General features: G+C 26.8%; 1 protein-coding gene across 1 annotated transcript in view; it reads left to right on the top strand.

The window, feature by feature from the left end:
* Atg16 (Autophagy-related 16) overlaps nt 1-25,524 on the top strand; it is a 34,743-nt gene that overhangs the window by 3,625 nt on the left and 5,594 nt on the right. Inside the window, exons 3-13 of the mRNA XM_016053462.5 lie at nt 2,473-2,563; nt 5,186-5,259; nt 6,669-6,759; nt 9,874-10,034; nt 17,922-17,993; nt 19,017-19,071; nt 20,732-20,837; nt 21,677-21,747; nt 22,063-22,134; nt 22,929-23,049; nt 24,434-24,604. Coding sequence (XP_015908948.1) covers nt 2,473-2,563; nt 5,186-5,259; nt 6,669-6,759; nt 9,874-10,034; nt 17,922-17,993; nt 19,017-19,071; nt 20,732-20,837; nt 21,677-21,747; nt 22,063-22,134; nt 22,929-23,049; nt 24,434-24,604 — 1,085 coding nt within the window. The remainder of the gene's footprint in view (nt 1-2,472; nt 2,564-5,185; nt 5,260-6,668; nt 6,760-9,873; nt 10,035-17,921; nt 17,994-19,016; nt 19,072-20,731; nt 20,838-21,676; nt 21,748-22,062; nt 22,135-22,928; nt 23,050-24,433; nt 24,605-25,524) is intronic.

Consider the following 25,524-nt stretch of genomic DNA (forward strand, 5'->3'; position numbering starts at 1 on the left):
ACTGTATAAGCAATAAGAACAAGTTCAATCTTTGCCTAAAGGGCAGTTGTATCAATGTAAGATTGCAAGTGAATGGAAAAAATTTGCCCTCTCCTTAAAAAGTGAGAAAAAAATAGCCAGAAGAAAAAAAGCAAAACAGGAGAAAATTTTAAGTTTGCATATTACATTTTGATTTGTTCCAATTTAAATTTTCTTTTAATTAAACTTCTTTCTGTACAATAACTGATACATTACAGAAAGTTTAAACAGTAATGTGGAGAATGAATCTTAAATAGCCAGGATTCTAGTTATAGAGTAGGAGTTAAGACCATTCAAGTTTTCTTTCTGTTTCCTTCTTGCCAATTTCTCCAATTTTTCAGCTTTTTTCCTCACTCTGAGACATTCAGAGTTTGTTATTTTTCTGTGTAATACGATAACATTATCATTTTATGTAAGCATTCCATTCCATTCCTTTAACCTATAATTTAAAGTGAAGCATACTATGCAGAGTAGGATGAAAGACTTGAATAGTTTTCTTTCTTTTTGTTGCGTTCAAATTTTATTTAAGTATTTTAACAAAAATAGAAAATATAAAGGGAAAAAAAAAGATTTGATGATATTGTTTTAAAAATCTGTAATGGAGAAATTGATTAATGCCTTGGTACTGCTTTTCTAAGAATGATTGGACGGTTGTAACTAGTTGAAAGCTCATTGATTATTACGTTTTCCAAAACATAAATGTAATCTTGATTTTAGGGCTTGATTTTAAAAGTTTTGATGAGCAAATTATTTAATGAAAATTTTTTGATTCTACAATTCAAATTGAATCGGTAAAGCAAAACAACCTGGATAAAGCATAAAATGGACATACTATAGTTTCAGTTCTATTAACAAGAACCTTCCTTTGTATCGAAACACAAAATAACAGTAGAAAAAGTATTAGACAAACATGTGAAAAGTGGTTTAAACTGTAGGGGAAGAGGAACAAACTTGGGCAAGGTAATGAGATAAACAGGAGGTTTGGGTGAAAATCCCAGGGTGTAAGACGAAGAAATTTAATTAGGATAGAGATTAGAGAGAGAACTAAATTATTAGAATTTTTCAAAATATGGAATAATTCTCAAAAATTAATGTCAGTAGATTAGTAATTCATCCCATATACTGTATTTTGGAGAGGCCTGAAAAGAAATTTGTCCTCCTCATTGATTGTCAAGCTTCAGTTTATACAGTTACAAAATACAGTGTAACGTCCCATATCCGGACGTCCCTTTTCCGGAAGGTTCAATTTCCGGGACACTTTTTAACAATCAAAATAAACAAACATTTCTTCACCTTCCCCACTCTCTTAAAAAAAAAAAAAAAAAAAAAGTATTTTGACAGGTTTTTTCCTTTCTTAGCTTCTAGTGATCTATGCATTAAACCCATAAATCAACAGAAAAGAGAACAGAAGATCGCTCCTCCTCTGGAATGCAGGAAAGGGCAGGGGAGATTTGTTTTCAAAAGAGCACAATTGAGTCCCCTCCCCCCTTCTTTTCTGTGCAGCTGGCTAGTAAAAGAGGCATTTCCTGGAACCTTTCTGATAAAGTGTTAGGGAAAGAAGTACTGTGAAAAGGGTAAACACAGCAAACGTTAAAGTGGAGGGGGATCCCCTTTAGTCACACAAGAAAAAATAAAGAGAACCCAATCAGCATGCCACGCCTTTATGCTTGATTGATAGCCAATGACAGGAGAGAAAATAAGAACTTTTCACTTCCCCCCCTTCAACTTGAATGACAAGTAAGAAGGAAATGAATTTTGCTTCTTCACCTACCCACCTTAATGAATGAATGACAGGAATTTCCCCTTTTTGCTTGAAACGTTCTAGTTCAAAATGGCGGAGAGAGCAATTAATATTTTCATAACTGTAAATTTTTTTAGTTTCCTATATTTATTTTTATAACAGCAATAATTATTTTTTTTTAAATATTTTGTTTTTGATTGATTAGATATCATTCTAATACTAAAACATTATTGCCCGAAAAATAATGTTATTTAATTTCTGCTTTTTAGATTTAGATCATTTTAATCTCTGTTTACCTTGGGGGTCTATTATACGGAAAAATCGATTATCCGGACTTCGGAAAGTCCCGCCGATTCCGGATACGCGACTTTCCACTGTATGTCCTTCTGTATACAGCCATTGAATTTAATCTACTAGATCTATCTATTGGAAAGAAAATTATTCTACTACAGATTCCTTGCCGAAAGTTGGTGTAATAAGTTAGAAATTTGTATCTTTACAAGATACCTGGTATTTGCTATTCTAGGACACTTCATTTTATTTGACCATCACGAAACATTATTGCATATATTTTTTTAAATCTGTTGCCAAGAATGCTAAAGTTATAAAACTAAATTTTTTGTTTAAAATGCTTTAATTAACTATTAATTTATTTTAACTGTACTCATATTTAGTGCATTTAACTTCTTTTTTTTTTTTTCATTTTATTTTAGTGTGCCAAGACCGGTTGAAAGGACCTATTCTGGAAAAAACTTTCTCCTCTTACAAGATGAGCTCACAGAACTACTCAAGCAAAAAGCAGAGGTAAGTGTTTATGCTTTACATATTCTCTGTTATCATTGAACAAAGATGCTAAATGAACTTTATTAAATAATTAATCGTGGAATTTATTTATATCGACAGACCATACAGGTTTTTTTATTTTTTTGTTATCAAAATATGTGAAAACCATTCATAGATTTTGATTTTAGATGTATGGGAGTATTAGAAATCTGTTGGGCTATCATTATTATTATTATTTTTTGAGAAGTTAATTTGAATTGTAAGCATTCTATGCAATTTTAGATTTGTGGGAGTATACTGATGGGCTGATATTGTAAAGTATTTTTTAAGTTTTTGGTCTTATGTCAGGTTACATATCTGAGAAATTGATGTAAATTTTTACCAGTGTTTGTATTTTATTATAATTCTTTACAAGTATTTGCAATTATTATAATTTGACCTTTTACTTTGTTTATTGGTTATTACCAATATATTTGTTTTGCTTTGAGGCTTAGGTTACATTAAGTTGGTTTAAATGGATTTTGTAGATTTGGTTTTTGACAGGCATTAGCCTCAACTTTCTGTCATTATACTGTTGTAAATTCTATATGTGCACACACAATATTCATAATCTATGAATCATATTAAGAAAACTTTTTTTTTTAATTTTCTATAATTCTTCTGTTTTTTATTCACATCCATAATTAAATAAAATGTAGAAATAGGCTCTAAAGTAAACTCTGAATAAATGTGCTGTAGATTTTGTTAACTTTGTTGTAATTTTTTTCCCTTTCTTTTTTTCTCCAAATGCTATAGTGCCTTCTAGGATATACTTTGATTATTTATGTATTTAGTACAGAGTAAGGAAAAAATAGAAAAAAAGGAAGTTAAAAAAGCAATTCTTTTAATATTTTTAAAAATTTTGATTCCTTTTTTTTGTTCTCATATTCTTTAAAATCTTCTTTATTACTGTCTCTTTCAAACTGTGTGTCTGAAGCATATACTGCTGCCATGCAAATCCTAGATTACTATTGCATGCAACAATTATTAAACTTAAAACTTTCAGAAAAGCTCAAACTTTACAATTTGTTTAGATTTAAAAAGGTAAATTAATAAAAAATTTTTTTTACCGTGTCCATGGACAATTAAATGGCCTCATTAGCCTTCAAAACTGCATCCGCAAGCTCCAATACATCTGTTTTTAGTTGAAGAAAGTTCACTGTCCACGTAGCATATTTCTCAAAGCAACCCCGGACTGCAGGTTGTATCGCGTTGGCTGCCCCGGACGCAGTAGCTTGATGACTAGAGATCAAAATTGCACTGTCCATGGAAAAGGAGGGTTACCAGAGCCTCGAAAGGTTGGACTTCTACCTGTTGGTCAGCGGAAGGTATTGCATTTCCCTTCTACCACCCACTGGAGAACCAGTGGAGGCATTCCCCTATCCGCCACCTGGGGACGCGCTCTCTATGGGTAAAAGGCTCCCCCGAGAGAATAATAAATAAAATATAATAAAATAATAAATAAGATACATAAAAATAATAAATAAGATAAATAAACAAAAAAAGTAATCCAAAAATGACTTTTTTAGACTAATTAACTAGTGTGTATTTCGCACGAAAAAGAGACACTCTTAATAACTTTCGATGTAACTATCAGGTTTTTATTTACTAAATGCAATCTTAATGGTTCTAGAAGAATACCTTCATTAAACTGGTTAATTAATTCAGGCAGACATTTCAAGCTACAAGATGTGATTGGCAAAAAACGTTCTTTCTCTGAATAGCATACCTTTTTCTTGAGAAATTCTGGTTTCTTTGCCCTCAATCTGGACAAAAAGGTCCTAATAGTTTAGTCAAGGGGGCAGTCATAAGTTTGATGCCCTTGTTAAAGTGTATTTGTTTATCTCATGAACTATTTAAGTAAATCAATTAAGTTTTGAACTTAATTATAAAACACCTTTATTTTAAGATGACTCCATGTAAAATTAATTTTTTGTATGAAATTTTTATGCATTATAATTTAATAATAATTAATGCATGTAAGATATATAAATTCATTTATCATTTTGAATTATATAATTTTAAACTTGACAAAATTGAACAATAGTTTCTTTGCCACAAAACTTTAAAAAGTTTTATTTCTAAATTTCTGTATAACTGTTGATTGTAACCTTAAATAATGTGAAGTGAAGCAAAAAAATAATAATGATAATACCCGTAATAATTTTTATTCTAATGAATATATTTTCACACACTAAGTGCTAACTATTAATTAAGTTATAGATTCAGGCACAAAAAGATGCTTTCTCTGGCTAAACATATCTTTTTTTATGGATTTTGATTCTTAAATGTTAAAATATTGAAGATACTCTCAATCTGGAAAATAATGTTTCAATAGTTTGGTCATGAAAGTAGTCAAGAGTTCAAAAAATCCAATTGTTCGAACAAAAGATATTCTGGGTGATATTTTTTTCTTATTATGCTCACTATATATTATGCATTTTTATTGGAAAATTCCAATAGTTTCATTTTTTCTTCAACAATAATTCAAATAGTTTCATTTTTTCTTCAAGTTTCTTCAACATTGCAGTGTACTATATATACTTGAGTGGTCTCTGAAAAAAATTTAAAACTAATGTAAAGTTTATTTAAATTTTTTTTTAGTATGCTCAGCAAGTCATTGTTTTACGAAGTTCTAATGATGAGAAAGAGAAAGAAATAGCTGCCAAAACCCTAGAGTAAGTGAAATATAATAATCATTTATGTTATTAAAAGCACTTAATTTTTGGATTTTCTCTAAAAATTAAAGACTCTCTGAATCACTTTAACTTTAATGTTGTATTTGTATATTCAACAATCAACTTTTTGAATAACCCTGTTTGTAGTTTTGTAATAATTTCATAATGCTTTATTTGATTGCAATTTTGACACAACATTTAAAACAGTCCTGGGAAAGGAACTATAAAAGTCTAATAAAGCAATTCACAAAGAGATTTTTAATTCATCTATTTCCGAAATTTGAACTTCTAAAAAAAATGTGGTTGAGAGTCTAATTAGTGTAACATGCATGGACTAGGCTCAGAGTGAAAGTAGAATGCAAGATTTGTATGAACTTTATTTTAATAAATGTGTCTGCACATTGCTACATAATGTTTTTTATTATAATTCATGTTTATTCATTAATAGAGTTTTAATAAAATGGAAGAAGATATCTCTGTTAGTTAAAAGCAATTTAACTTTTCAAATATTTTTTAATGCCAGCAGTTTTAGCAGATAGGAAAACCTGCACTACTTTCATTTTTTTAGAAAAAGCCAAATTATTTAGGTAAATGTCACACGGTATAAAATCGAAATGATATATTTATTTAATGGTACTGAATGTGAATTATTTGAGCACCATTTATTTCTCTGTAATATCTTGTTTTAATGAAAACAAAAGGAGTATCTTTCACATAAATCTGGTAGATATTTCATAATTAAGATAAATATTTGAAACCTAAAAAATATTGGTTCATTTTATCTCATTTCTTAAAATTCATTTAGAAAAATGCTTATTATATAGAAATTTTGCTGGTTTTACTTAATTGTTTTTATGGGAACCAGTACAATAATGGAGCTGTAGTAATAAATGCTTAAGAAATCAATGTTTAATATATTTATTGATAAATTTCAATGTGTGTAATTATTTATTAAGCTTAATAAAGATATCAGTTTTATTGTATTTGGTGGTTTAATGAAAATCTAAAATGCTCTTATCTATCTAATATCTTAACTTATAATTGCAGATAAGCTTATAAGAGGTAAGTTATAGGTTTTTGACTTGAAATATTATGATAAACTCTCTGCATCGATTACTGTAATTTCGGGGAGATGCGCCACGTAGGTATGTACGCTGTGCCTGCAAAAATTGACTAAAATATTTTTATTGGATATGCTACACCGTCGAATACGCCACATTGAATTTTACTATACTAATGCAGGTATTGGTTTCACACTCAACAAATGTGTTCTAAATATGCATATATATATATAATTTAAACAGTTGAATAAAAACCATTAAAAAGGTATTATATTTATTACTTGTTTTACATTTATTTATCTTTTATTGTAAAAACAGTCAGATTATGCTTATTTCTTTTTATTTTAGAATTCAAGAATTGGAAACTCAATTAAGAACAACGGAGCAGCTATTGCAGCAAGTTCAGCAAAAATTAAAGGAAACTGACCATAATTTACAAGTAAGTTTTAAATATTTAATGTGTGATCTATGTTGTACTTAGGATATATTTTGCATTTAATGTTATATTTATTTTTAGTATATTCTGATTTTTAAATTAAGATGAGTATTTAAGTATACATGGAGGGAATAAACCTAAACAAAATGACAGACAGAAAAACATGAAACAAACACCTTGCAATTAAGAAGAAACTTGTTTACTTAATAAGGGAAGAGGAACAAGAATAAAAGAAGGGGTATAAGATACAGGTGTGTGGGGGGATGAGAATCTAGGTGTGCAAGATGTAGATATTAAATTAAAATGTATTTCCAGTCATTAGGAAATAATGGGTTAGCTGAAAGATCATTAACTAAATGATAAGAATTTTTTAAAATATGAATAATTCCCAGATATGGTTAGCAGCTAAAACGCAATGTTGAATGATTTTAGCAGTAGAAAACTAAACCCATATTTTGAATTCCAACTATATAGGATGATGGATTGTCATTTAATATTTTGATTTTAATACATCTTTCTTGATCCTGTTTAAGGATACACTTAGTTTGTCCAATATAGGTAAGATTACTCTGATAAAAAATGTGATAAATTAGCTGTATGGTCTTTAGTTTGGTGAAATTTAGTTAAACTAAAATTTGTGAAATTTAGTTAAACTCAAATTTGTGAAATTTAGTCAAACTCGAATTTATTCAAAATCTTAGCAATTGAGAGACTGATTCTGAGATTATGAATTTTAATGAATTTATGAAACAATGAATTTTTTAAAATTGGAAATAGAGTGTTTCTTTTTTGTTGTTGATTGTTTGATTAATTTTCTATTAATGAAATCAACAATTTTGGAATGAAACCCATAGGCAATAGTGATAACTTTAAGGTAAGAAAAGCCTACATTGAAGAGACTACTATTAGAACAAATTTTTTTTGTAATGGTATATAAGAATCCAAACAGTATCTATCTGTTGAATAGGAAAGAAACTCATCTCAATTCAAAGTATTAAGAGCTGTTTTAAGAAAAATTAATCCATATTATTTTTTTGTTCAAACATGGATTGATTGCAAGGATATATACAATTCATATTATTAAAAACATAATATCAACATCGTCCTTTTGCATGAAGCAGTTATAAAATATCATCTAAACTTTAATAAATCGAAGAGTTTCACTTCAAAGTAGTGCATATACTGCCATACAAATGGAAAAACAGCTTAAGTGTCTCACAGTAGATTTTAAGAAAAGTGGCTTTGGCAACTGTTTTGTTTCAATTGCTAATACTATCAACACTAAAATAGAATTTTAAAATACTGATAAAACAAAATTTAATTTTGGAAAAATCTTATGTAGTTTGTAGCTTATGATACAAATATATAAAAATCTCAATTTTGAATTTTTGTGGCTTACACTGATTTTCTTCCATGGCAGTATGCAGGACACTTATGAAGAGAGTGAGTGAATTATTTATAGCTAAGCCATGAATCCAACAATCAATTTTATCATTAAATATGAAAATTAATTGTTATTAACAAGTGTGGGGAAGATGTAATAGTTTGTAATTTCAACACTGCTGAAATTAAATTTTTGTTATATCCTTTAAACAAGCAAGGGCTCTATTAATAGGAACTTTAGAGAATAAAAATTTTTGATCAAAAAATATTATTATGTTGTGCCATTATTTTTGCTTTATTCATATGTAGAACAAAGTATACTCTATCTTCATTTGGATATACATGGAGTATTTACAAAAACATTAAAATCATATGCTTTTTTTGACATTTTTAGCTCAATATAAAAATAGAAACTTTCTCGGCGGAAAGATTAGTGTCAGCAAAATTGCTTCAATTAAAGATTCAAGGCCTGTCATTTAATGAATGAAATCAAAAGAAAAACATATTGACCTGATTCTATCTTCTCAGTATAATAATAGCTATAAAGTACAACATTACAAAACATGAGCTCAATCATGTTCCTCAGTTAATTTAAATATATATGTGTATATAACTTTATAAAAACACTATTTTTTTTAGTTTGGATAACTATTAATAAATCAAAACAAAATTTTAGATTTGTTTCTTAGGATTTCAAATTTATGCAAAAAACATGAACTGATTCTAAACACTAACACTGATTTTAAAAAGCTTATGAAAGTAAAAGTCAGAATTTTTCTTTGAAGTTCAAAATTGAACTGCAGTTCTTTTACATGAAGCAAAATCAGCACAAGCATGGTTAAGAAATAATTTTTATACAAACTTCAAATTGGCTACCATACATATTACCAAGCCTCCAGACCTTAAAACTTTTAACAATTTTCTTGAAAAAGCTTTAAAAAAAAGTATTTCACAAGCTGCCATGTATGCCTTAGTAAACTTGAAAAATAAAATTAGTTAAGGCAGGATATACCCATAAATTTCAAATAATTTCACAAAGCAAATTTCTAACAAGTAACAATGACAAACATTGTGAAATAGTTTTTCCTTTCTTGGTTTGTTTTGATATATTCGGAAAGATGGTAGGACTTATATCATATATCTGTATTTATTTTAGGTTCTCGTTATTATTACATATATTATTTGTAATTATACATATTTATAAATAAAAAAAAAGTCCAGTGTTCTACTTCTGCAGCTATGTTGCTCCCTTCTCCCTCATCTATACTCTATCAGCATCATGTCCATAATATCCTTTCTCACAAGCGAGTCCTTCTCTTTTTAACTCCTTTCCTCCCCCACTATAGGGCAACAATGCATCCCATGTTCTTTGCCCACTGACCCTCAGGTCAGGGGTCGTTCAGATGTGTGGGAGTGGAATCTAGAGTCCTGACAAACATGAAATTGTAAAAATATCAATTTATGTTTCCCCTTTTTTAATTCCCTATTTTTTTTTAAAATTAATCACCACACTTTAAATAGTTATTTTCTTACTTTTATTTATTTATTTTTAAAATTTTACTGTAATTTACATTGGAGAATTTCTAAGATCCTTTTAATATATAGTGTTATATAATTTAAGTCCGTTAAGTTTGATTTAGTTTAAGTTCAATATTTTATTTACATGTAATATTACTTTTTGAAAGAGGCATGGAAAATTTAGTATTACAATGAACTTTTTCTCCTTTCATTTAGTTTGTGAAAGATGAATATGATGCTCTACTTATAACATACACAACTGTAGAAGAAAAAAAGACTAAGTTGGAGAAGGAAAATCAGGAACTGATTGCTCGCTTCATTCAACTGAAGGCGTTAGATGCTGACAAACTGAATGCTGAGACAGAGTCTTTTCAAAGGTTTGGAAAAGTTAGAAGTTAGGATTTCAGACGTTAATTCAGTACAACAATTTTTAAGAATGAAATATTCCATTTGACTTTTTATGTATTTATTTCTGCATGTGAATCCATTCTATTGCAAGAATCAGCTATAATTTTAATTTGACTTTAATTCCTTGATGTGTATTATTAATTATTTTAGTGACAAATTTTAATACATTGTATTTGTTACTAGGGTTTTATTGATAATTATTTTTTAGCTTACTTGAGAACTTAACTATTAAAAAGGTTATATAGTTGAGTTTTTTTATATATATTTTTAATATTGTATGTATTTCGAAAATGTTACATTACATTTTATGAAAATATAAAGTATACCATCACAAATAATTTTACTATCACAGTGTTGATTTTGACCATTCCTGTAAATTTTTTTAAAAGAATATATATGCTGGTGATGAATGCAAAGATCAGAACCTTTAGAAAGACTTTGTAAATGAGATTAAAAAATAAGACTAAGTTTAGATATAGCTTACATTTAAACTACATATGCAGTCTTATTTATAGTCTTAGTCTATCACAATTATGTTTTCCCATTATGCCAGAATCATGATTATTTGTGAGTAACCGTGCTTTGCTTCAAATCAACATGTTGTTTAATACAAAGTAATATAAGTCAAACTGTTGCATTCAAATGTTTAGTATAATAGAGATGTAATGATCTCTGAACTTGTTTTGCAAAATTTAATATATCTTTATCTTGTGCTTTTAACATGTCTTTATTTAAATATATGCATCTCTTAATATAGACTTATAAGTTTTATTTTTATCTTTCATTCCATTTTCTACTTAATTGAACATTGGATTATGTAAAATTGAAGAGGCGGAAAATGATGTAGAAATCTTGGATAATTTTTTAGACATAATATTATAATAGAATGATAATATTACTTTTAAGAAATGAAAAAGGTTTTCCTTTAAACTAATAATAACATATGCTTCTTTTAAACTAATAATCACATTTATTTCTTTTAAACTAATAATCACATTTATTTCTTTTAAACTAATGATCACATCTATTTCTTTTAAACTAATTATGACAGAACATATTTAAAATTGTTGTGAAATTTGTCCAAAAAAAAAAACTGATCATGAAAATCGGTTTATCTTGTAAATTTTGTTCTCTGAAAATCTCAAGGATATTACTTTAAATAAACAATTATCACCCTGTTACTGTTCTTAAGAATAATATTTTGCAATATTTTCCTCATTCATCACATTATCTCCTACTTTTTTTTGCAATTTTCTGAAATTTTTCTATTAATGAAAGCACAAAAAGTATATACAGTGGAAAGTCGCGTATCCGGAATCGGCGGGACTTCCCGAAGTCCGTATATTTGATTTTTCCGTATAATTGACGTCCAAGTTAAACAAAGCTGAATCTAAGCAGCAGAAAATAAATAAACATTATTTTTCGGGCAATAATGTTTTAGTATTAGAATGATATCTAATCAATTATAAACAAAATATTAGAAAAAAAAATAATTATTGCTATTTTAAAAATAAATATAGAAAACGAAAAAAAATTCACAGTTATGAAAATATTAATTGCTCTCTCCGCCATTTTGAACTAGAACGATTCAAGCAAGAAGGGGAAATTCCCGTCGTTCATTAAGGTGGGTAGATGGAGAAGAAAAATTCATTTCCTCTTTACTTGTCATTCAAGTTGAGGGTGGGGTAGCAACAAATTCTTATTTTCTCTCCCATCATTAGCTATCAATCAAGCATAAAGGCGTGGCATGCTGATTGGGTTCTCTTTATTTTTTTCTTGTGTGACTAAAGGGGATTCCCCCTCCACTTAAACATTTGCTGTGTTTACCCTTTTTCACAGTATTTTTTCTTCCCCTGACACTCAAATAAAAAGGTTCCAGAAAATGCCTCTTTTACTAGCCAGCTGCATAAGAAAGAAGGGGGAGGGAGGGAACTCAGTTGTGCTCTTTTGAAAACAAATCCCCCCCCCCTCCTGCATTCCAGAGGAGGAGCATCATGGTCTTAGTAGATCTTCTGTTCTCTTTTCTGTTGATTTATGGGTTCAATGCATAGATCTCTAGAAGCTGAAAAGGGGAAAAACCTGTCAAAAGACTTCGTTTTTTTTTTTTTTTTTTTTTTTTTAAGGAGAAGGGAAGATGAAGAAATGTTTGTTTATTTTGATTGTTAAAAAGTGTCCGGGAAATCGACCCTTCCGGAAAAGGGACGTTACACTGTATGTTAATGGACACCCTTCCCACGTTACTGAAACTGTGCTAAACCTTTTAAATAACTTTCCAGTCCCTTTACCACATCTGATTTTAAGACACACCTTAGTTTTTTTTTTTTTTTTTAAATGCAATTAATACTTATTTTTAAATTTTTTTAATTATTTTTTTTAAACCTCACATTTTAGTCTTACGAAAACTGTTGCTCAATCCTCAGAAAATGAATGTTACCTAGTAACAATAGATTTTTCTTAAAATTGAATGAATTCTAGAAACTCTTTAGCAAACTTCTAATCCAATATTTAAATAATTCTTCATTCTGCACTGGGCTATTCATATTGTTCAGTATTTCATTCCAGTTGACTTTTTTTCAGAAGAATAAATGTGCACACATTTTTTTGACAGATTTAATACAGCCCAAGAAACCATTTTTTTCTGTATCATAGTGAATTAAAATTTTAAAACCTATTTGAATTTAGTGATAATATGTATGTAACTTGCCTCATACACATTTAGCTTATCTTAAGGGAACTAATGGATCTTAAAGGGAAGTTGCATAAGAAATTGTTTTATTAAAATTTTCTCTGTACATACTAAAATTTCTCTAAAGATTTTTCCCAAAGTCTTTTTATATTATTTGAGTCACCCTCATAAAAGCATTTTCAAATTATGTCTAAAATTAATCTTTGATAAACTATTCTTTTCAGCTATTTCAAAATTAATTGAAAAATATACCTTGACATTAATAGAAAAATACAAATAACAATAATCTTGCCAAAAAAGCTCTTTTCATTATAGCTATAAATATGTAGTATGTATGGTTTATTATGCCATTTTTGCCAGACTATTGTTATTTAAAAGATTATAAAATGTTACTGTAACTAATTAATTTCTCAATAAAGACACTTTGTGAGCACTTTTTTTGTGTATTATTTAGTACCCTACTTTATTCTGATTTTCTAGATTAAAATTCTGTCGCTTAAAATTATCACCTATTTCATCTTAATTCCAAAATGTATTGAAATGGCCATTATTCATTTTGAGTTACCTTATCTTTGACAGTCAGGTTTAACCTCAGGAGTTTCATACAATTATAATGGTTATCTTGTCTCTTAAATTTTTTATTTTTAATAGAGGTTTAAACCATATTTGTTCAATTGAAAATATTGAGATTGTGCTAAACAAATCTATCACATTAGGATTTTTGCATTAAAAATTTCTGTTAGAAGATATCTAATATTAAAATTTATTTGGTGCTGGTTTGAAAAGATTAACTGGAATTTGGCTAACTATTTTTAGACAAGAGGACTAACAGAAAAGTGCATTTTTTTTCAGTCGTGCTTTTTTTAAATTTCATTTGTCATTTAGTTTAAACCTTGTATCAGTTAGATTTTTCCTTTAGTTAAATTGATTTTAATTATCTCTTCACTTTTTTTATCTATATTATATTTACGTAAATTGTTTCTCTAGAGCATCAAAATGTATATCAGTTTTTTATTTGTGAAGTTATTTTGTTAAACTAAATTATAAGCAGTATTTTTTGTAAAATGTTCTTATTTTTAAATTAATTTTTTTGCAATTTTAAATGCTAACTGGTTCAGCTTCTGTTATTAATTCTGTTATTAAAAATTAGAAAACAAATATTTATTTTACTTTTTGTTCTAGATTAAACAAACTTATCCATATTTAAAAATATATGTTTTTATAAAACAAACTTGAACTCAAAATCTCAGTGTAAAAATTTACTAAAAATAATTTGTTGAATTTTAGAGCAATTTCTACTCCAACAAATTGCTCTAAAAGTAATCTTAATCTTCGACAAAATTTGCTCAAATGTCAATAGTTAGTGCTTTTTTTTTTAAATTTTATAAAATTTTAAATTGATAATTAGGCATATTAATAAATTGTCCTGAAATTTAGCTGTTTTTTTTTAATATTGACTTACGTTTTTTTTTAAACTTTTTATTTGGAAAGAAATTAATTTAAATTGATTTCTTTAATAACTACTGCTAAAAAAATTCTGTTAAAGTGAATGACTCTATAGACAGAATTCTTACATTTCTGTATTTTATGCATGTCTGATTCAATATAATAAGTTTTTATATTAATTTATTTACAATGAAGCTGCAAAATTCCCATTCATTTAAAATATGCAGCATATTTATTTCAAGAATCTAAATAATTTGGCCTTTGTATTGAACTTAAAAAAATACAAGATGATCATAAAGCAATGTGAAGTTATGAAGTCCTCATTACTAGAAAACTAATTCCCAATAAAACCTATTAATAACAATTTTTTAAACATTGGAGACAGATTATTAGTATCTTGTTTTCATTAGTTTTAACTCCTAGATCTTTTTTATTTTTAATTTGAGAGAATTAATATAAAATTAGAGCAGATTCTTGGATTTTTTAGATATCACATCTTGAATTTAAATCATTGTTTTTTTCTCTCATTGACAAAAATAAAGAGTAATTGGCAGAGTGAAATTTCTAGAAAAATCAAAGAACGTTTATTCTTCCACTAATTGTTGTGAAAATCAAGTGCAATTAGATCTGTAAACAAAATTTCTCATCCTTCTCTCGAAAACAATAGCATAAGTTTTGCAAGATGAACGTAGTTGTTTTGGTGTAATGTCTTGGCTTTCAATCAAATGACGTTTGTTGTGGCTGTTGATTCTTCCATTTTCCAGTAATGTCAGATGAATCTAAGTATGGTTTTCAAGTTTATTGGTCTAATAATTTTGACCTTGAAAATAGTGTCTAGACATATTTCTCGTCAGTGGCAGATAAATTAACTGACATTAATGATGAAGTAGAACAATTGCACATTAGTCTGAATGGGAAAGCTTCCTGGTCAACGCACAGAAGCTTTTAAACAATTTTCAGGCCCATTTTATGTTATTGCTAGCAACATCATTTGACAAAGTGCATAGGAAAGTTTGTTTACGAATATGTAAAAGCCTCAATCTACTTGTCAAATACGTTACAAAGTACCTTTGTTTGAATCCTACTTTTTGTAATAAAATTAGTTCTGTTTTTATTATTTTCTTTTTTAGTGGTCCATCGAGAAAATATATTTTTCTTACCGGTACTAATTTACCCTCTATGCACTGATTATATCTATTAAACTGAGAATCTCTACTCCAGATGCTTTCAAATTTCATAACACAGGAAATAAAGTTTACCACCTGAAGTATAATTTAATAGAAACAGATAGAGAATCTTAAAATATAAACATGAAACATTTTTAAATTAAAGAGCTTAATTGTAAATGAAAAATAAAAATATAAGTTGTTATGTTATTTATTGATAATTAAATAAAAATATAATTGTTTGCCGCAAAACTCATTTTATGAATAACGTCACATATTAAACTAGTTTATTATTGTATTATATGCTTGAATAAATGAAAAATCGTACAAAGATATAATAATCTTTGTAATTGGATACTAATTAGGTCCTACAAAAAAAAAATTCCCTTTTTGTGAAAAGTAATATCACATAAATTAAACAACACATGAATCAAGCATTAACACTAGAAAGCTTGAGGAAACAAAATTGCCCGTTCGTTACAAAATTGAGAAGATTCTAATTATTGTTATGATTATTTATTTTTAGGACTATATCTGTTAATATCATATATACAGTGAAAGCTCTCGAGAGTGACCACTCTCTGTTCCATTGTAAAATGGTCATTAATGGAGGTTGGTCATTCTTAGGGGTTATCTTCATTGATTTAAAAATGTTATCAAAGGTAAATGATTTTTGGCTGATGATTTTAATTGTACACTTTGTCATTTCCTTGCTGTGGAAAAATCACTTGTTTTGGCGTCAAGGAATAAAATTTTGCGTCGATAAAAATGACCCCTACTGATATAATATTAAAAACAAAATAATAAAAGGAAATGTACCAATTATGATTAATAGAGCTATTTTAAATGAATGAACAATTATGCTTTTGTTTAAATTTGTATTTAATTGTGTATTATAAAAAGTAGTTTGATTTAAAAAATCAGAAGATGTTTATTTGTTTGAGATGCTTAATTTATCCTAAAATTAAGTTTTTTTCTAATTTAACTTTCAACTTTGAAATTAAATCTTTGAAATTAAATCTTTGATAGCATCGTCTTTAGTGCACTCTGACTGCAACAAGAGGTTTTCCAATCTCTTTTAGAGATCGCCAGTAAGAATTCTCTAAATAAGAGCCACTCATTAATAATTTAAGACATTTAAATCTACTTCTTAATATGTTAATATTTTTTTTCAATATTTTTTCGTATTTCCTCATTTGACCTTTTCCGCATTTGGTGTGGACGTTTGCTTGATCTATGGGAGAATTTTTGATGGACTCTCCCAAAGGTTCTCTTTAACATAAAATCTATGGAAAAAAAATTCAGTGTTTCCCAAAAGTGGCTGTAAATAGAGGAGGTTGCTACACAGAGGTGGTCTTCCCTGAAGGTTTCACTGTAATGCAAAGTCATAAAATCTGTCAAGCTTTTTTTTATTTTATAAATATTTAGGTTTTAAAAAGTGACAATTTTGTCTTCTTCTATCTTAGCAGTTTTGAAAAAATTTCATAAGGATGGGGGTTTTATTGAAGAAATAGGCATAAACAATTGCCTGGAGACTGATCAAAAACATTTCGGGTTAGAAAGTCAATGCTAGCTTATTGTTACTTATCCTATTAGGCAATATTTTCAAACACTCGATTTGGTTTTTCATTGAAACTTAAAAGTTAATAAGAGTATTAACTGAATTTATTAATGATTCATAAGACATCTATTCTATAATTTACTCCTCTTAAATATTAAGACAATATTGTTTAGAATAATTCAGATTTTGATTTTCAAAAGGAGGAACATGATAACATAATTTTTAAAGAAATCGCTAATTGGGCAACCTTAATTTGGATAAGTTTCATTTCTGGTTTGTTGTATTATTGTGTACATAGCTTAGCTACATAATTTTTGTCTTGTTTTAGTAAAAGAATGTTGAAGTACAACTTTTGCTAGCTCAAACAATAAACAAATTGACAGCAGTGAACAAAAAAAGACACTAGCCTCATGGCAAGAGAGTAGATCTGATACAATAGCCCAAAAATTTTGCTGAAGTACAATGCTCTCTTCTGTAGAAATCACCATCCATTGTGCCGAATTCAGTTTTATTGGGGGAATTTGCAATAATCTTTCATAATGCATTAATTCTAAAATTAGCAAAAAGTATGGATTAACATTTTTTTCCATGTGGGTCTCATATGATGAGCTTTTCCAGGCACATTATCAAAGCCATGCACATTCTTAATAAGATGTTTATTTTAAGTCACATTAACTAATGGATATGTAAAAGAATTTTACATTTTTATAAAGCATTATGATAAATTAAACCAGTTTTCTAATGTCTGGTTCCATCACTATATATTCTGAAACTATAATTTATGAGTTATTGTATAAAAATAAATAGTGGACCCATTACTATATTGTCATCGACTTAGATACAGTTGTTCAAAATTGAATTATAGAATACTAACACTTGTATATATGTTTTTAGATTTCATTCTAGATTGAGCTTTATTATATAGTTGTTTTTATTTTAATTTTTAATCTATTATCATTTTATTGACCTTTAAATGGTATTTCCGATTTTATTACAGGAAAAAGCAAGCAAAATTACAAAAGGAATTAGAAGAAGCTGCAAAAGAGCCAGTTGTGATTGATTCCAATAGGTTGTATTAGTTTCTGCACCAATCAATACCTATTTAATTTTTAAGTTATATCCTTTTCAAACTTATTAAAATAGCAGACTTTTACACCCATTGTCAAACATGTAATTATAACAGTATTTGTTGTTCGTAGAATAGAATAAGGGCAATTCTGGTGTGTTACATATTTAAGATTAAGCTTAAAGTTAATAAATGTCTTACATATAAACACAAACATGTCAACTTGGCACATGCAGTAAGTTTAACTGTTAACAATATATAAAATATAACTGTTAGACAATATATTAAATCATCATATTTTCCATCTGTTAACAATATATAATTAACTATTTTGTCCATTTATTAACATTTCTGTTGTGCTTATCAGCTAATAAATTTAAAACTATTTGCTAGTTTGAAAGATATAAGCAGTATCAATAAGGAATATAATGTAAAATATATACAGTAATCACTTTTACATTTATGTGTAAGAAATATTTCTGAAAACTGAACATGTTTTTATTCAATTTTTAAAGAAAGATATAATATATTTATTGTTTAATATAAATTATTTCTGATGCTATAAACTTTTTACAAGTTTTTAATACTTTTTTCTATTCTATTCTAATAATCTCAATATTATTATTACCTGAATTATAAAATTTGATTGGTTACATAAATTGTTCATTTTTTTAATTTGAAAATTAGCTTGTTCCAGCAATAAAATTTTAGAGGCATATTAGTTCCCCTTTTATTAAAATATATTTCTGATTATCATTAGGCTATTAAATTTGACTACATCTTTTTGATATTATCTTTGCCTTTATTATTTTTTGTAACTTTACGGTGTGTTCATTTAAAGCTGTGTAGCTGCTCTGAATTATTTCATTCTTCAATTTCAGTTCATTGTATAGAGTTCTATCTGCAATTCTATGCCTTTTCTTTTATTTTCATACCATTGTTCTACCCATTATTGTATTAGAAGTTTAAGAGTAGGTTTTGTTTCAGTTTACATTATGTAACTAATCTTAATATTTTGTTTTGCAGGAGAAGTCAAATATGCTTAGATGCAATTGTGCCAAGAAAAGTTCATATAAAGTTTGTAAGTAACTTTAAGATTGCTTTTTAAATGTGATTTAATTAAATAAGGACCCTTATTTGATCATGGAATATTTTGTTTGAAATTTACTTTCAATACCTTTTATTGCAGTTGTGTATAATAAGTACCACATATTTTTAGAGCCAACTTATTTTTTTAAAAAATAATTCTGAAATTCTTGAGCTTATTAAAAAAATATTTTTAATAAACCTTCCTCAAGCAGATTTTTGACTAAAGCATTAATTGGATAATGCTAAATGCAAGTTTATCTATCTAGTTACTTAAAATTAATAATTTGAAGATCTATTATTTATTTTTCATCTCATTATTTATAATCATTATAAATTATATGTATATATATATATATATCTTTTTTTTTCTTTGTTGAAATTGTAAATAAAATATTTCTTGGACTATTATTAAATTTTTTTAAACAATTCATTTAACTAATCTGCAGACAGTTTTTATAAATACGTTACTTTATAACTGAGGTATCCTTTAAAAACTTAGTTATTTTTGTTTGCTAATGGTGTTTTTCAAATGATGATGAATGTATTTGTTAAAATGGAAATTTTCCAGGACAAATTAATGCAGCATCTGACAGTAAAAGATAAAACTTATGTTAATGAAATATTCTTGACAATAGAATTTTTATTTTTACTTGTAAAAGGAATCTGATTTTTAACCCAATTTAAAATTTTTTAAAGAATTGGCATTTTTCACCTGATACTTCTTTTATCTTTGTTTTCTTTGATACATTTATATGCATTGGGTGTTTGTTTTTATTGAATTGTTACTGGAAAAGTGGAATTTTAATTTATAGTATTCCAGAATAAACTATGAATTATAATTTATCTCTGTTACCAAGAAATTTTGCTAAAAAGATTCTCTTATTATGAAAAAAATATTTTTTCATTGGTTTGTGATCTTATTATTCACTTACTTACAATTTTTGAAACACTAATATAAAGAACACATTAAAAGTATGTAAGAGTGTTTAGCCTGTTAAAAGAAGGTATTTTCCTAGTTTTTCCAGAGCAAGCAATAAAGGTGTAGTAGCTCCTTTATTTTTGGTCATTGTAGTTCTATAATGTACTTTAAAAAAATTGACAGTTATCTTAAGTTAAGCTTTAGTTCTAAGTTTGAAGTTTAAGTTATTCTTTCAAAGAGATATTATAAATTCTTACTAAGCATTAAATTTTAGAATCTGTATGAAATGGGACATTAATAAAATAGTGGTATGTACTAAAATGGGTATGTGATAAAATTTTGGTTTTTTAGAAAAAGAATTTTAAAATTAATTTTACATTTTTAATTTTATTTGTAAGAAAGTGAAAAATATTTATAAGTAAAATTTCATAAAGCATCTACTACTATAGAATGTTATGGTGTAGAATGAATGATAGAGGAATATTTGTCTGATTTAGTAATTGTCTATTGAGTGATTTTTACATAAGTCTGTACCATTATTATTTTAAAAATATGGTTTTAAGTTAATGAAATTTCTTAAATTACTGGGTTTAATTTAATCACAAAACTTTTTTGAATAGGCAGGAGAAACTTCCATAACATTTATTAGATATTTCATTCTCATTGCTTTAATTCTTATTGTAATCTTTTTGATTTTATATTTCTGCGTTATTAGTTTACTAATATTTTTTAGGATGCTCATGATGGGGAAGTCAATGCTGTAGCTTGGACTCATACAGATTTTAAATTTGCTACTGCAGGTGGTGATCATAAAGTTAAAATATGGGATATTGTAACTGGTAATGACACTTTTTATGTCTTTTTTTTAATTTAGAAATTAAATATTTTCATTCCCAAGGATTAAATATATTTAATAACTCATTAATTTGCTACATTATTTTATTGATTAAATGTTAGGAAATAATTTATAAATTTTTTTAAAAAGAACTTTTATCTAAAAAGTTAAGAAAATTTTTTTAAAGAAAAATATCCATAAGAACACTAATTCGCCACTTTTTTTATAATCTTAATATGTTTAGCTACTGTTGGTGAATTATTCAAATTTTAATTATGGTTACTTATTTAGCCAATTGCTTTTCTTTGAGCAATGAAAGCACTGAGTGTCATGAGCTGTGAAATGTTTTCTTACACATCATCTTGGCTGGATTCAATAATTTTCTGCAATTTTTATATCTGTAATTATTAATGATGTGTCTTAAGTTTTATTATTTTAAATGTTTATGTATTTTGAGTAACCGAAATAGTTGATGAAAAGTTAAGGCATGGGATAAAGGAATAGGTTTGCCTAGTGTCTGGCTAGCTGAAATAGTAAATAAAAAAATTGAAGCTATGTTCTGACTGCTGCAATTTCTTAAGTTAATTGTTATTTCGGAAAGAATAGCTGTGGAAAAATAAATTTTAGATTTTCATATTATAAATGTTTTTTTTCTGATAAAATATCAAAGAAGCAAAAATTCAAAGAGTTGTTTTATTCTGATGCTGCTGTTTAATTCTAATCCTTTCTAGGGAGTTTTTTCTATCATTCTAATGTATGGTTGTTATTTTAATGTTTCAAATTTTATTTTTGTAACTTAACTGATGGTTTTTAATTTCCTCATTTTTAATTTTATGTGCATAGGAAAAGCATGTGTGAAAGCAATAGCTCATGATAGTACTTCGTCTATATATTCTGTTGATTTTGACCCAGAGGTAAAAGCATTTTTGCTCTTGTATTCCTTCTAAATTGCTAGTGTTTGATTAGTTTTTACTGCAGTGCTGTGATTAAATATAACTGAATAAAATAACAAGAACTTAAAATATTGCTATCTCATAATATTCCAACTTTATCTCTAATTTCATTTTTTTTCCTTAATGACAATTCTCCTTGTGCCCTTATTTGTTTTATTTGTATTATGCTCTAATCTCTCTATTTCTTTAGCATAACATTCATTAGAATAAATTTTATATCTGAAATAAATAATATTTTATCGGTTTTAAAATGTTTGCTTCAAATCTTATTTTAAGGAATCGTTGGTTCTTGCTGCCTCTTGCGATTCTGCTAGTCGAATATGGAGTGTGCATGACATGAAGATAAAGGTATAGTATTTAGTTTAAATGCATTAACGTATCAAAATTTGTTAGTAAATTATTAAATTAATGTATGTATTAATTATTTATCCCAAAAGTTTAATTGCTTTATGTTTTTGTAAATGTAATTTTTCGTTTTTTTTAAGCTTTATTTAATATGCGAACATGTATTTGTTTTATTGAATATATAAATAATTTAATATGTTTTACTAGTAATTAGTAGCATTCTATTTTAAAAATTAAGTACAGTAGGGACCCAATTATCATCCGGAACGATCGGGACCATCGCTATTCCGGATAACTGATTTTTCCGGTTTTCTGAATCGCTACAAAAAGCCGTTTTTTTATTTTTAAACTCAACTAAAAAAAAAATATTAGGAAATAATCTAAAGAGGAAGAAAAAACGATAAAGTAATACAGTAATGATTATTTCTGAAAAGATGGTATGGTAAACATCTTTCAAACATGAAAGAAAAATCCTAAAATCTTATGAGGAAAAAAAAAAAAACTTTTTTTAAATGGCGGGAAAATTTACCGAATTTCGTTCCGGTTTTTTGGTTTTCCGGTTTTCTGATTTCCGGATAACAGGTTCTGTACTGTACATACTATTATTTAAAATCCATATCATTTAGAGTACATTTAAATTTTTGTTAATAATTTAGTAGAAACTTAATAAAATTTGGGCTCTTACTCTTTTAGCTACTCATTGTAGTGTAATAGTAAATGTATAATTTATAATGCTAGTAAAAATAACAAACTGTTTTTTGTTTTTTGCAAATTGTTATTGTTTTATTAATTTTTAGCACACACTTACTGGTCACACTAATAAAGTTATGTCAGCTAAATTCTTAGGAGATGCAACGAAAGTTGTTTCTGGAAGTCATGATAGAACTTTGAAAGTATGGGACTTACGCAAAAGAGCTTGTAAGCTTTTTTTTACTTATATTATATTTTATATTGCAATACTTATGAATATTGGTATGTTTGTTGACTTTAAATTCATTTAACTATTGATTTTTTGCTTAGTTTAATGTTGAATATTATAGATATTTGTTTAATTCATTTACTCCCTTACTTAATATGTTTTACAATTAATCAATAGCAGCAAGTTTCTTAACTTTTATTTAAGAATTATAAAATCTAAAAAAATTTCTAATTGTTAAGATTCTAATAAAACAATTAGATTAAATTATACAATTTTTGTGTACCAATTAAAAACTTAATAACTAGTTTCCTAGACATTATCTTTGAATCAAATTACTTGCAACTATTTAGTCTAAAATTTATATAAAAATCTTAATTAAATTAAATTCTTCAGTCAAAAAATATATTCATACCATAAAATACATGACAAATTATGTTGGAATTTGAACTAGTTTCCATTCTCCTTAGAAAAAATAATCTCTATGCATGCAACTTTTTAAAAAATAGGCGATAATTTGAATAGGTCTATATTACAATGTTCATGTTGTAAATAGAACAACATAGTTTAAATTTATACAAAAGAACAACATAGTTCAAAATTTCAACAAAATCTGTCAATCTTAATTTCGCATTTATTAAACAATTTTTTTGAAAAAGTGTATGCCTAATGTTCAGTATGTCAAACACTATTTATTTTTCATCCTTATTCTTTAATTATATGATTTATGTAATTTTCAATCATTTCTACCATTTTTAGTATGTAACTTTAATCTAAATTTTAAGTTAAATAGTATTACATAATTTATTTTGACATTTAGTGCAGAATAATTGGTCAGGGTAGAAAATTGAAGACTATTATAACAACCATGAAAAATTAAATTTGATTAAATAAATTTATAAAAACTATGTTTATGGTATAATATAAATTTAAGGTCCAGATTTCATCTATTTTTCAAATTTTGTGCTTGCATTTTTTTATTCTTTGATTTATCAAGCATCACATTAAATTATTTTTAACTTATTTGTTTTAGTTAGTTTTTGGTGTAAAATTTTTATATTTTAATCTGCACATATATTGAGTTTGTCTTCATTTTTATCATAGATCTTTACTTTTTCAAGTTTACTGTTATATTTTTTATTCATTCTATTTGCATATAAAAATGCAAGCAATATATTAACTACAGCAACTGCTTCCAGGTAATCGAGAACAAGATTTTGTTGAAATGCTAGAGTGTTTCTTTTTTTTTTTTCAAAATTCACTTTGTAAAATTCGTATGTTTTAGTATTTTTGATGGCAAATATCGATTTCTTTTCTTCCCTTTTGTTTTAAGTATTTCTTCAAGAACTTTCAATTGAATTTCATGTTTTTATTTTTTTAAATTAGGTATTCGAACTATTTTAGCAGCTTCAAGTGTAAATGATATTGTTACAAGTGAATCCAACATTATAAGTGGACACGTAGATCGGAAAATAAGATTTTGGGATACCAGATCTGAATCAAGCAGAAATGAGATTCTGATGCCTGGAAGAATAACGGGCCTCGATTTATCTGTTGGTAAGGAAAATTAGTATTTCCTTCTATACTGCTATTGTGTTTGTATAAAATAAAGACTTATGCTATATGACTGCACTATTAACCTTTTTATATCTTAATTAACCTTTGTTCTGTGGTTATAGAAAATTAATATTAGTTTCTTAGCTATGTATTTTTAAAGCTCCTTTTATTTTATTTGACATGAATTTGGTTTGTTTAGTTGCTTACGATTATATTTAGATTATTTTATGTATAAGAGTTGAAAAACATTAAAAATTATGGCTGAAATTTTTCAGATAATTTTACAACATTAATTATTAGTATATAAAATGCAAGCAATGTTTAATATAATATTCTTTATTATCAAAACAGATATAACTTCATATTGTTATGTCCAGAGTGCACAAAATTACCCTAAATGTTTACTCATAAATTAAAAATACCAGACTAATATCAACAAAAGCATGTTATACTATTTTCATAAGAATTAGGAAGCTAACAAATCAGTTTTAACTCAACTTTTTTATGCTATAAAAAAGCATTTAAAATACTGTAATAAATTTAAAAAATACATTAAAAGTAATAGGCAACCACTTTTGGCCAATAGCGTACCTCCAGATAACTGTTTAGTCCACATCTTTTGACTCAAAAATAAACCTCCCCAAGAGAATATAAAACAAAAAGAATGAATAAAATGTTCAAATTATAAAAGTATATTTAATAAATTTATTTTTTTCTTTGGAGAGAAATTTACTAAGCATTTTGTTTTAAAAGTGAAAAAAAAATTTAATACTTATTTTCAATGACATTTTCATGGGAATAAAAAGAATTTATAAAATAATTTTCTGCTAAAGCTTGCTTTCATTTAATCTAGAAAAGATGGACACTGTGGACATAGTTACACTTTTTATCATTTCCCTGTCCCTCAAAGTAGTTGAAGC

Source organism: Parasteatoda tepidariorum, chromosome 12 (assembly GCF_982258835.1).
Source record: "Parasteatoda tepidariorum strain Cologne lab strain chromosome 12, Ptep-v5.0, whole genome shotgun sequence".
Taxonomy (NCBI): domain Eukaryota; kingdom Metazoa; phylum Arthropoda; class Arachnida; order Araneae; family Theridiidae; genus Parasteatoda; species Parasteatoda tepidariorum.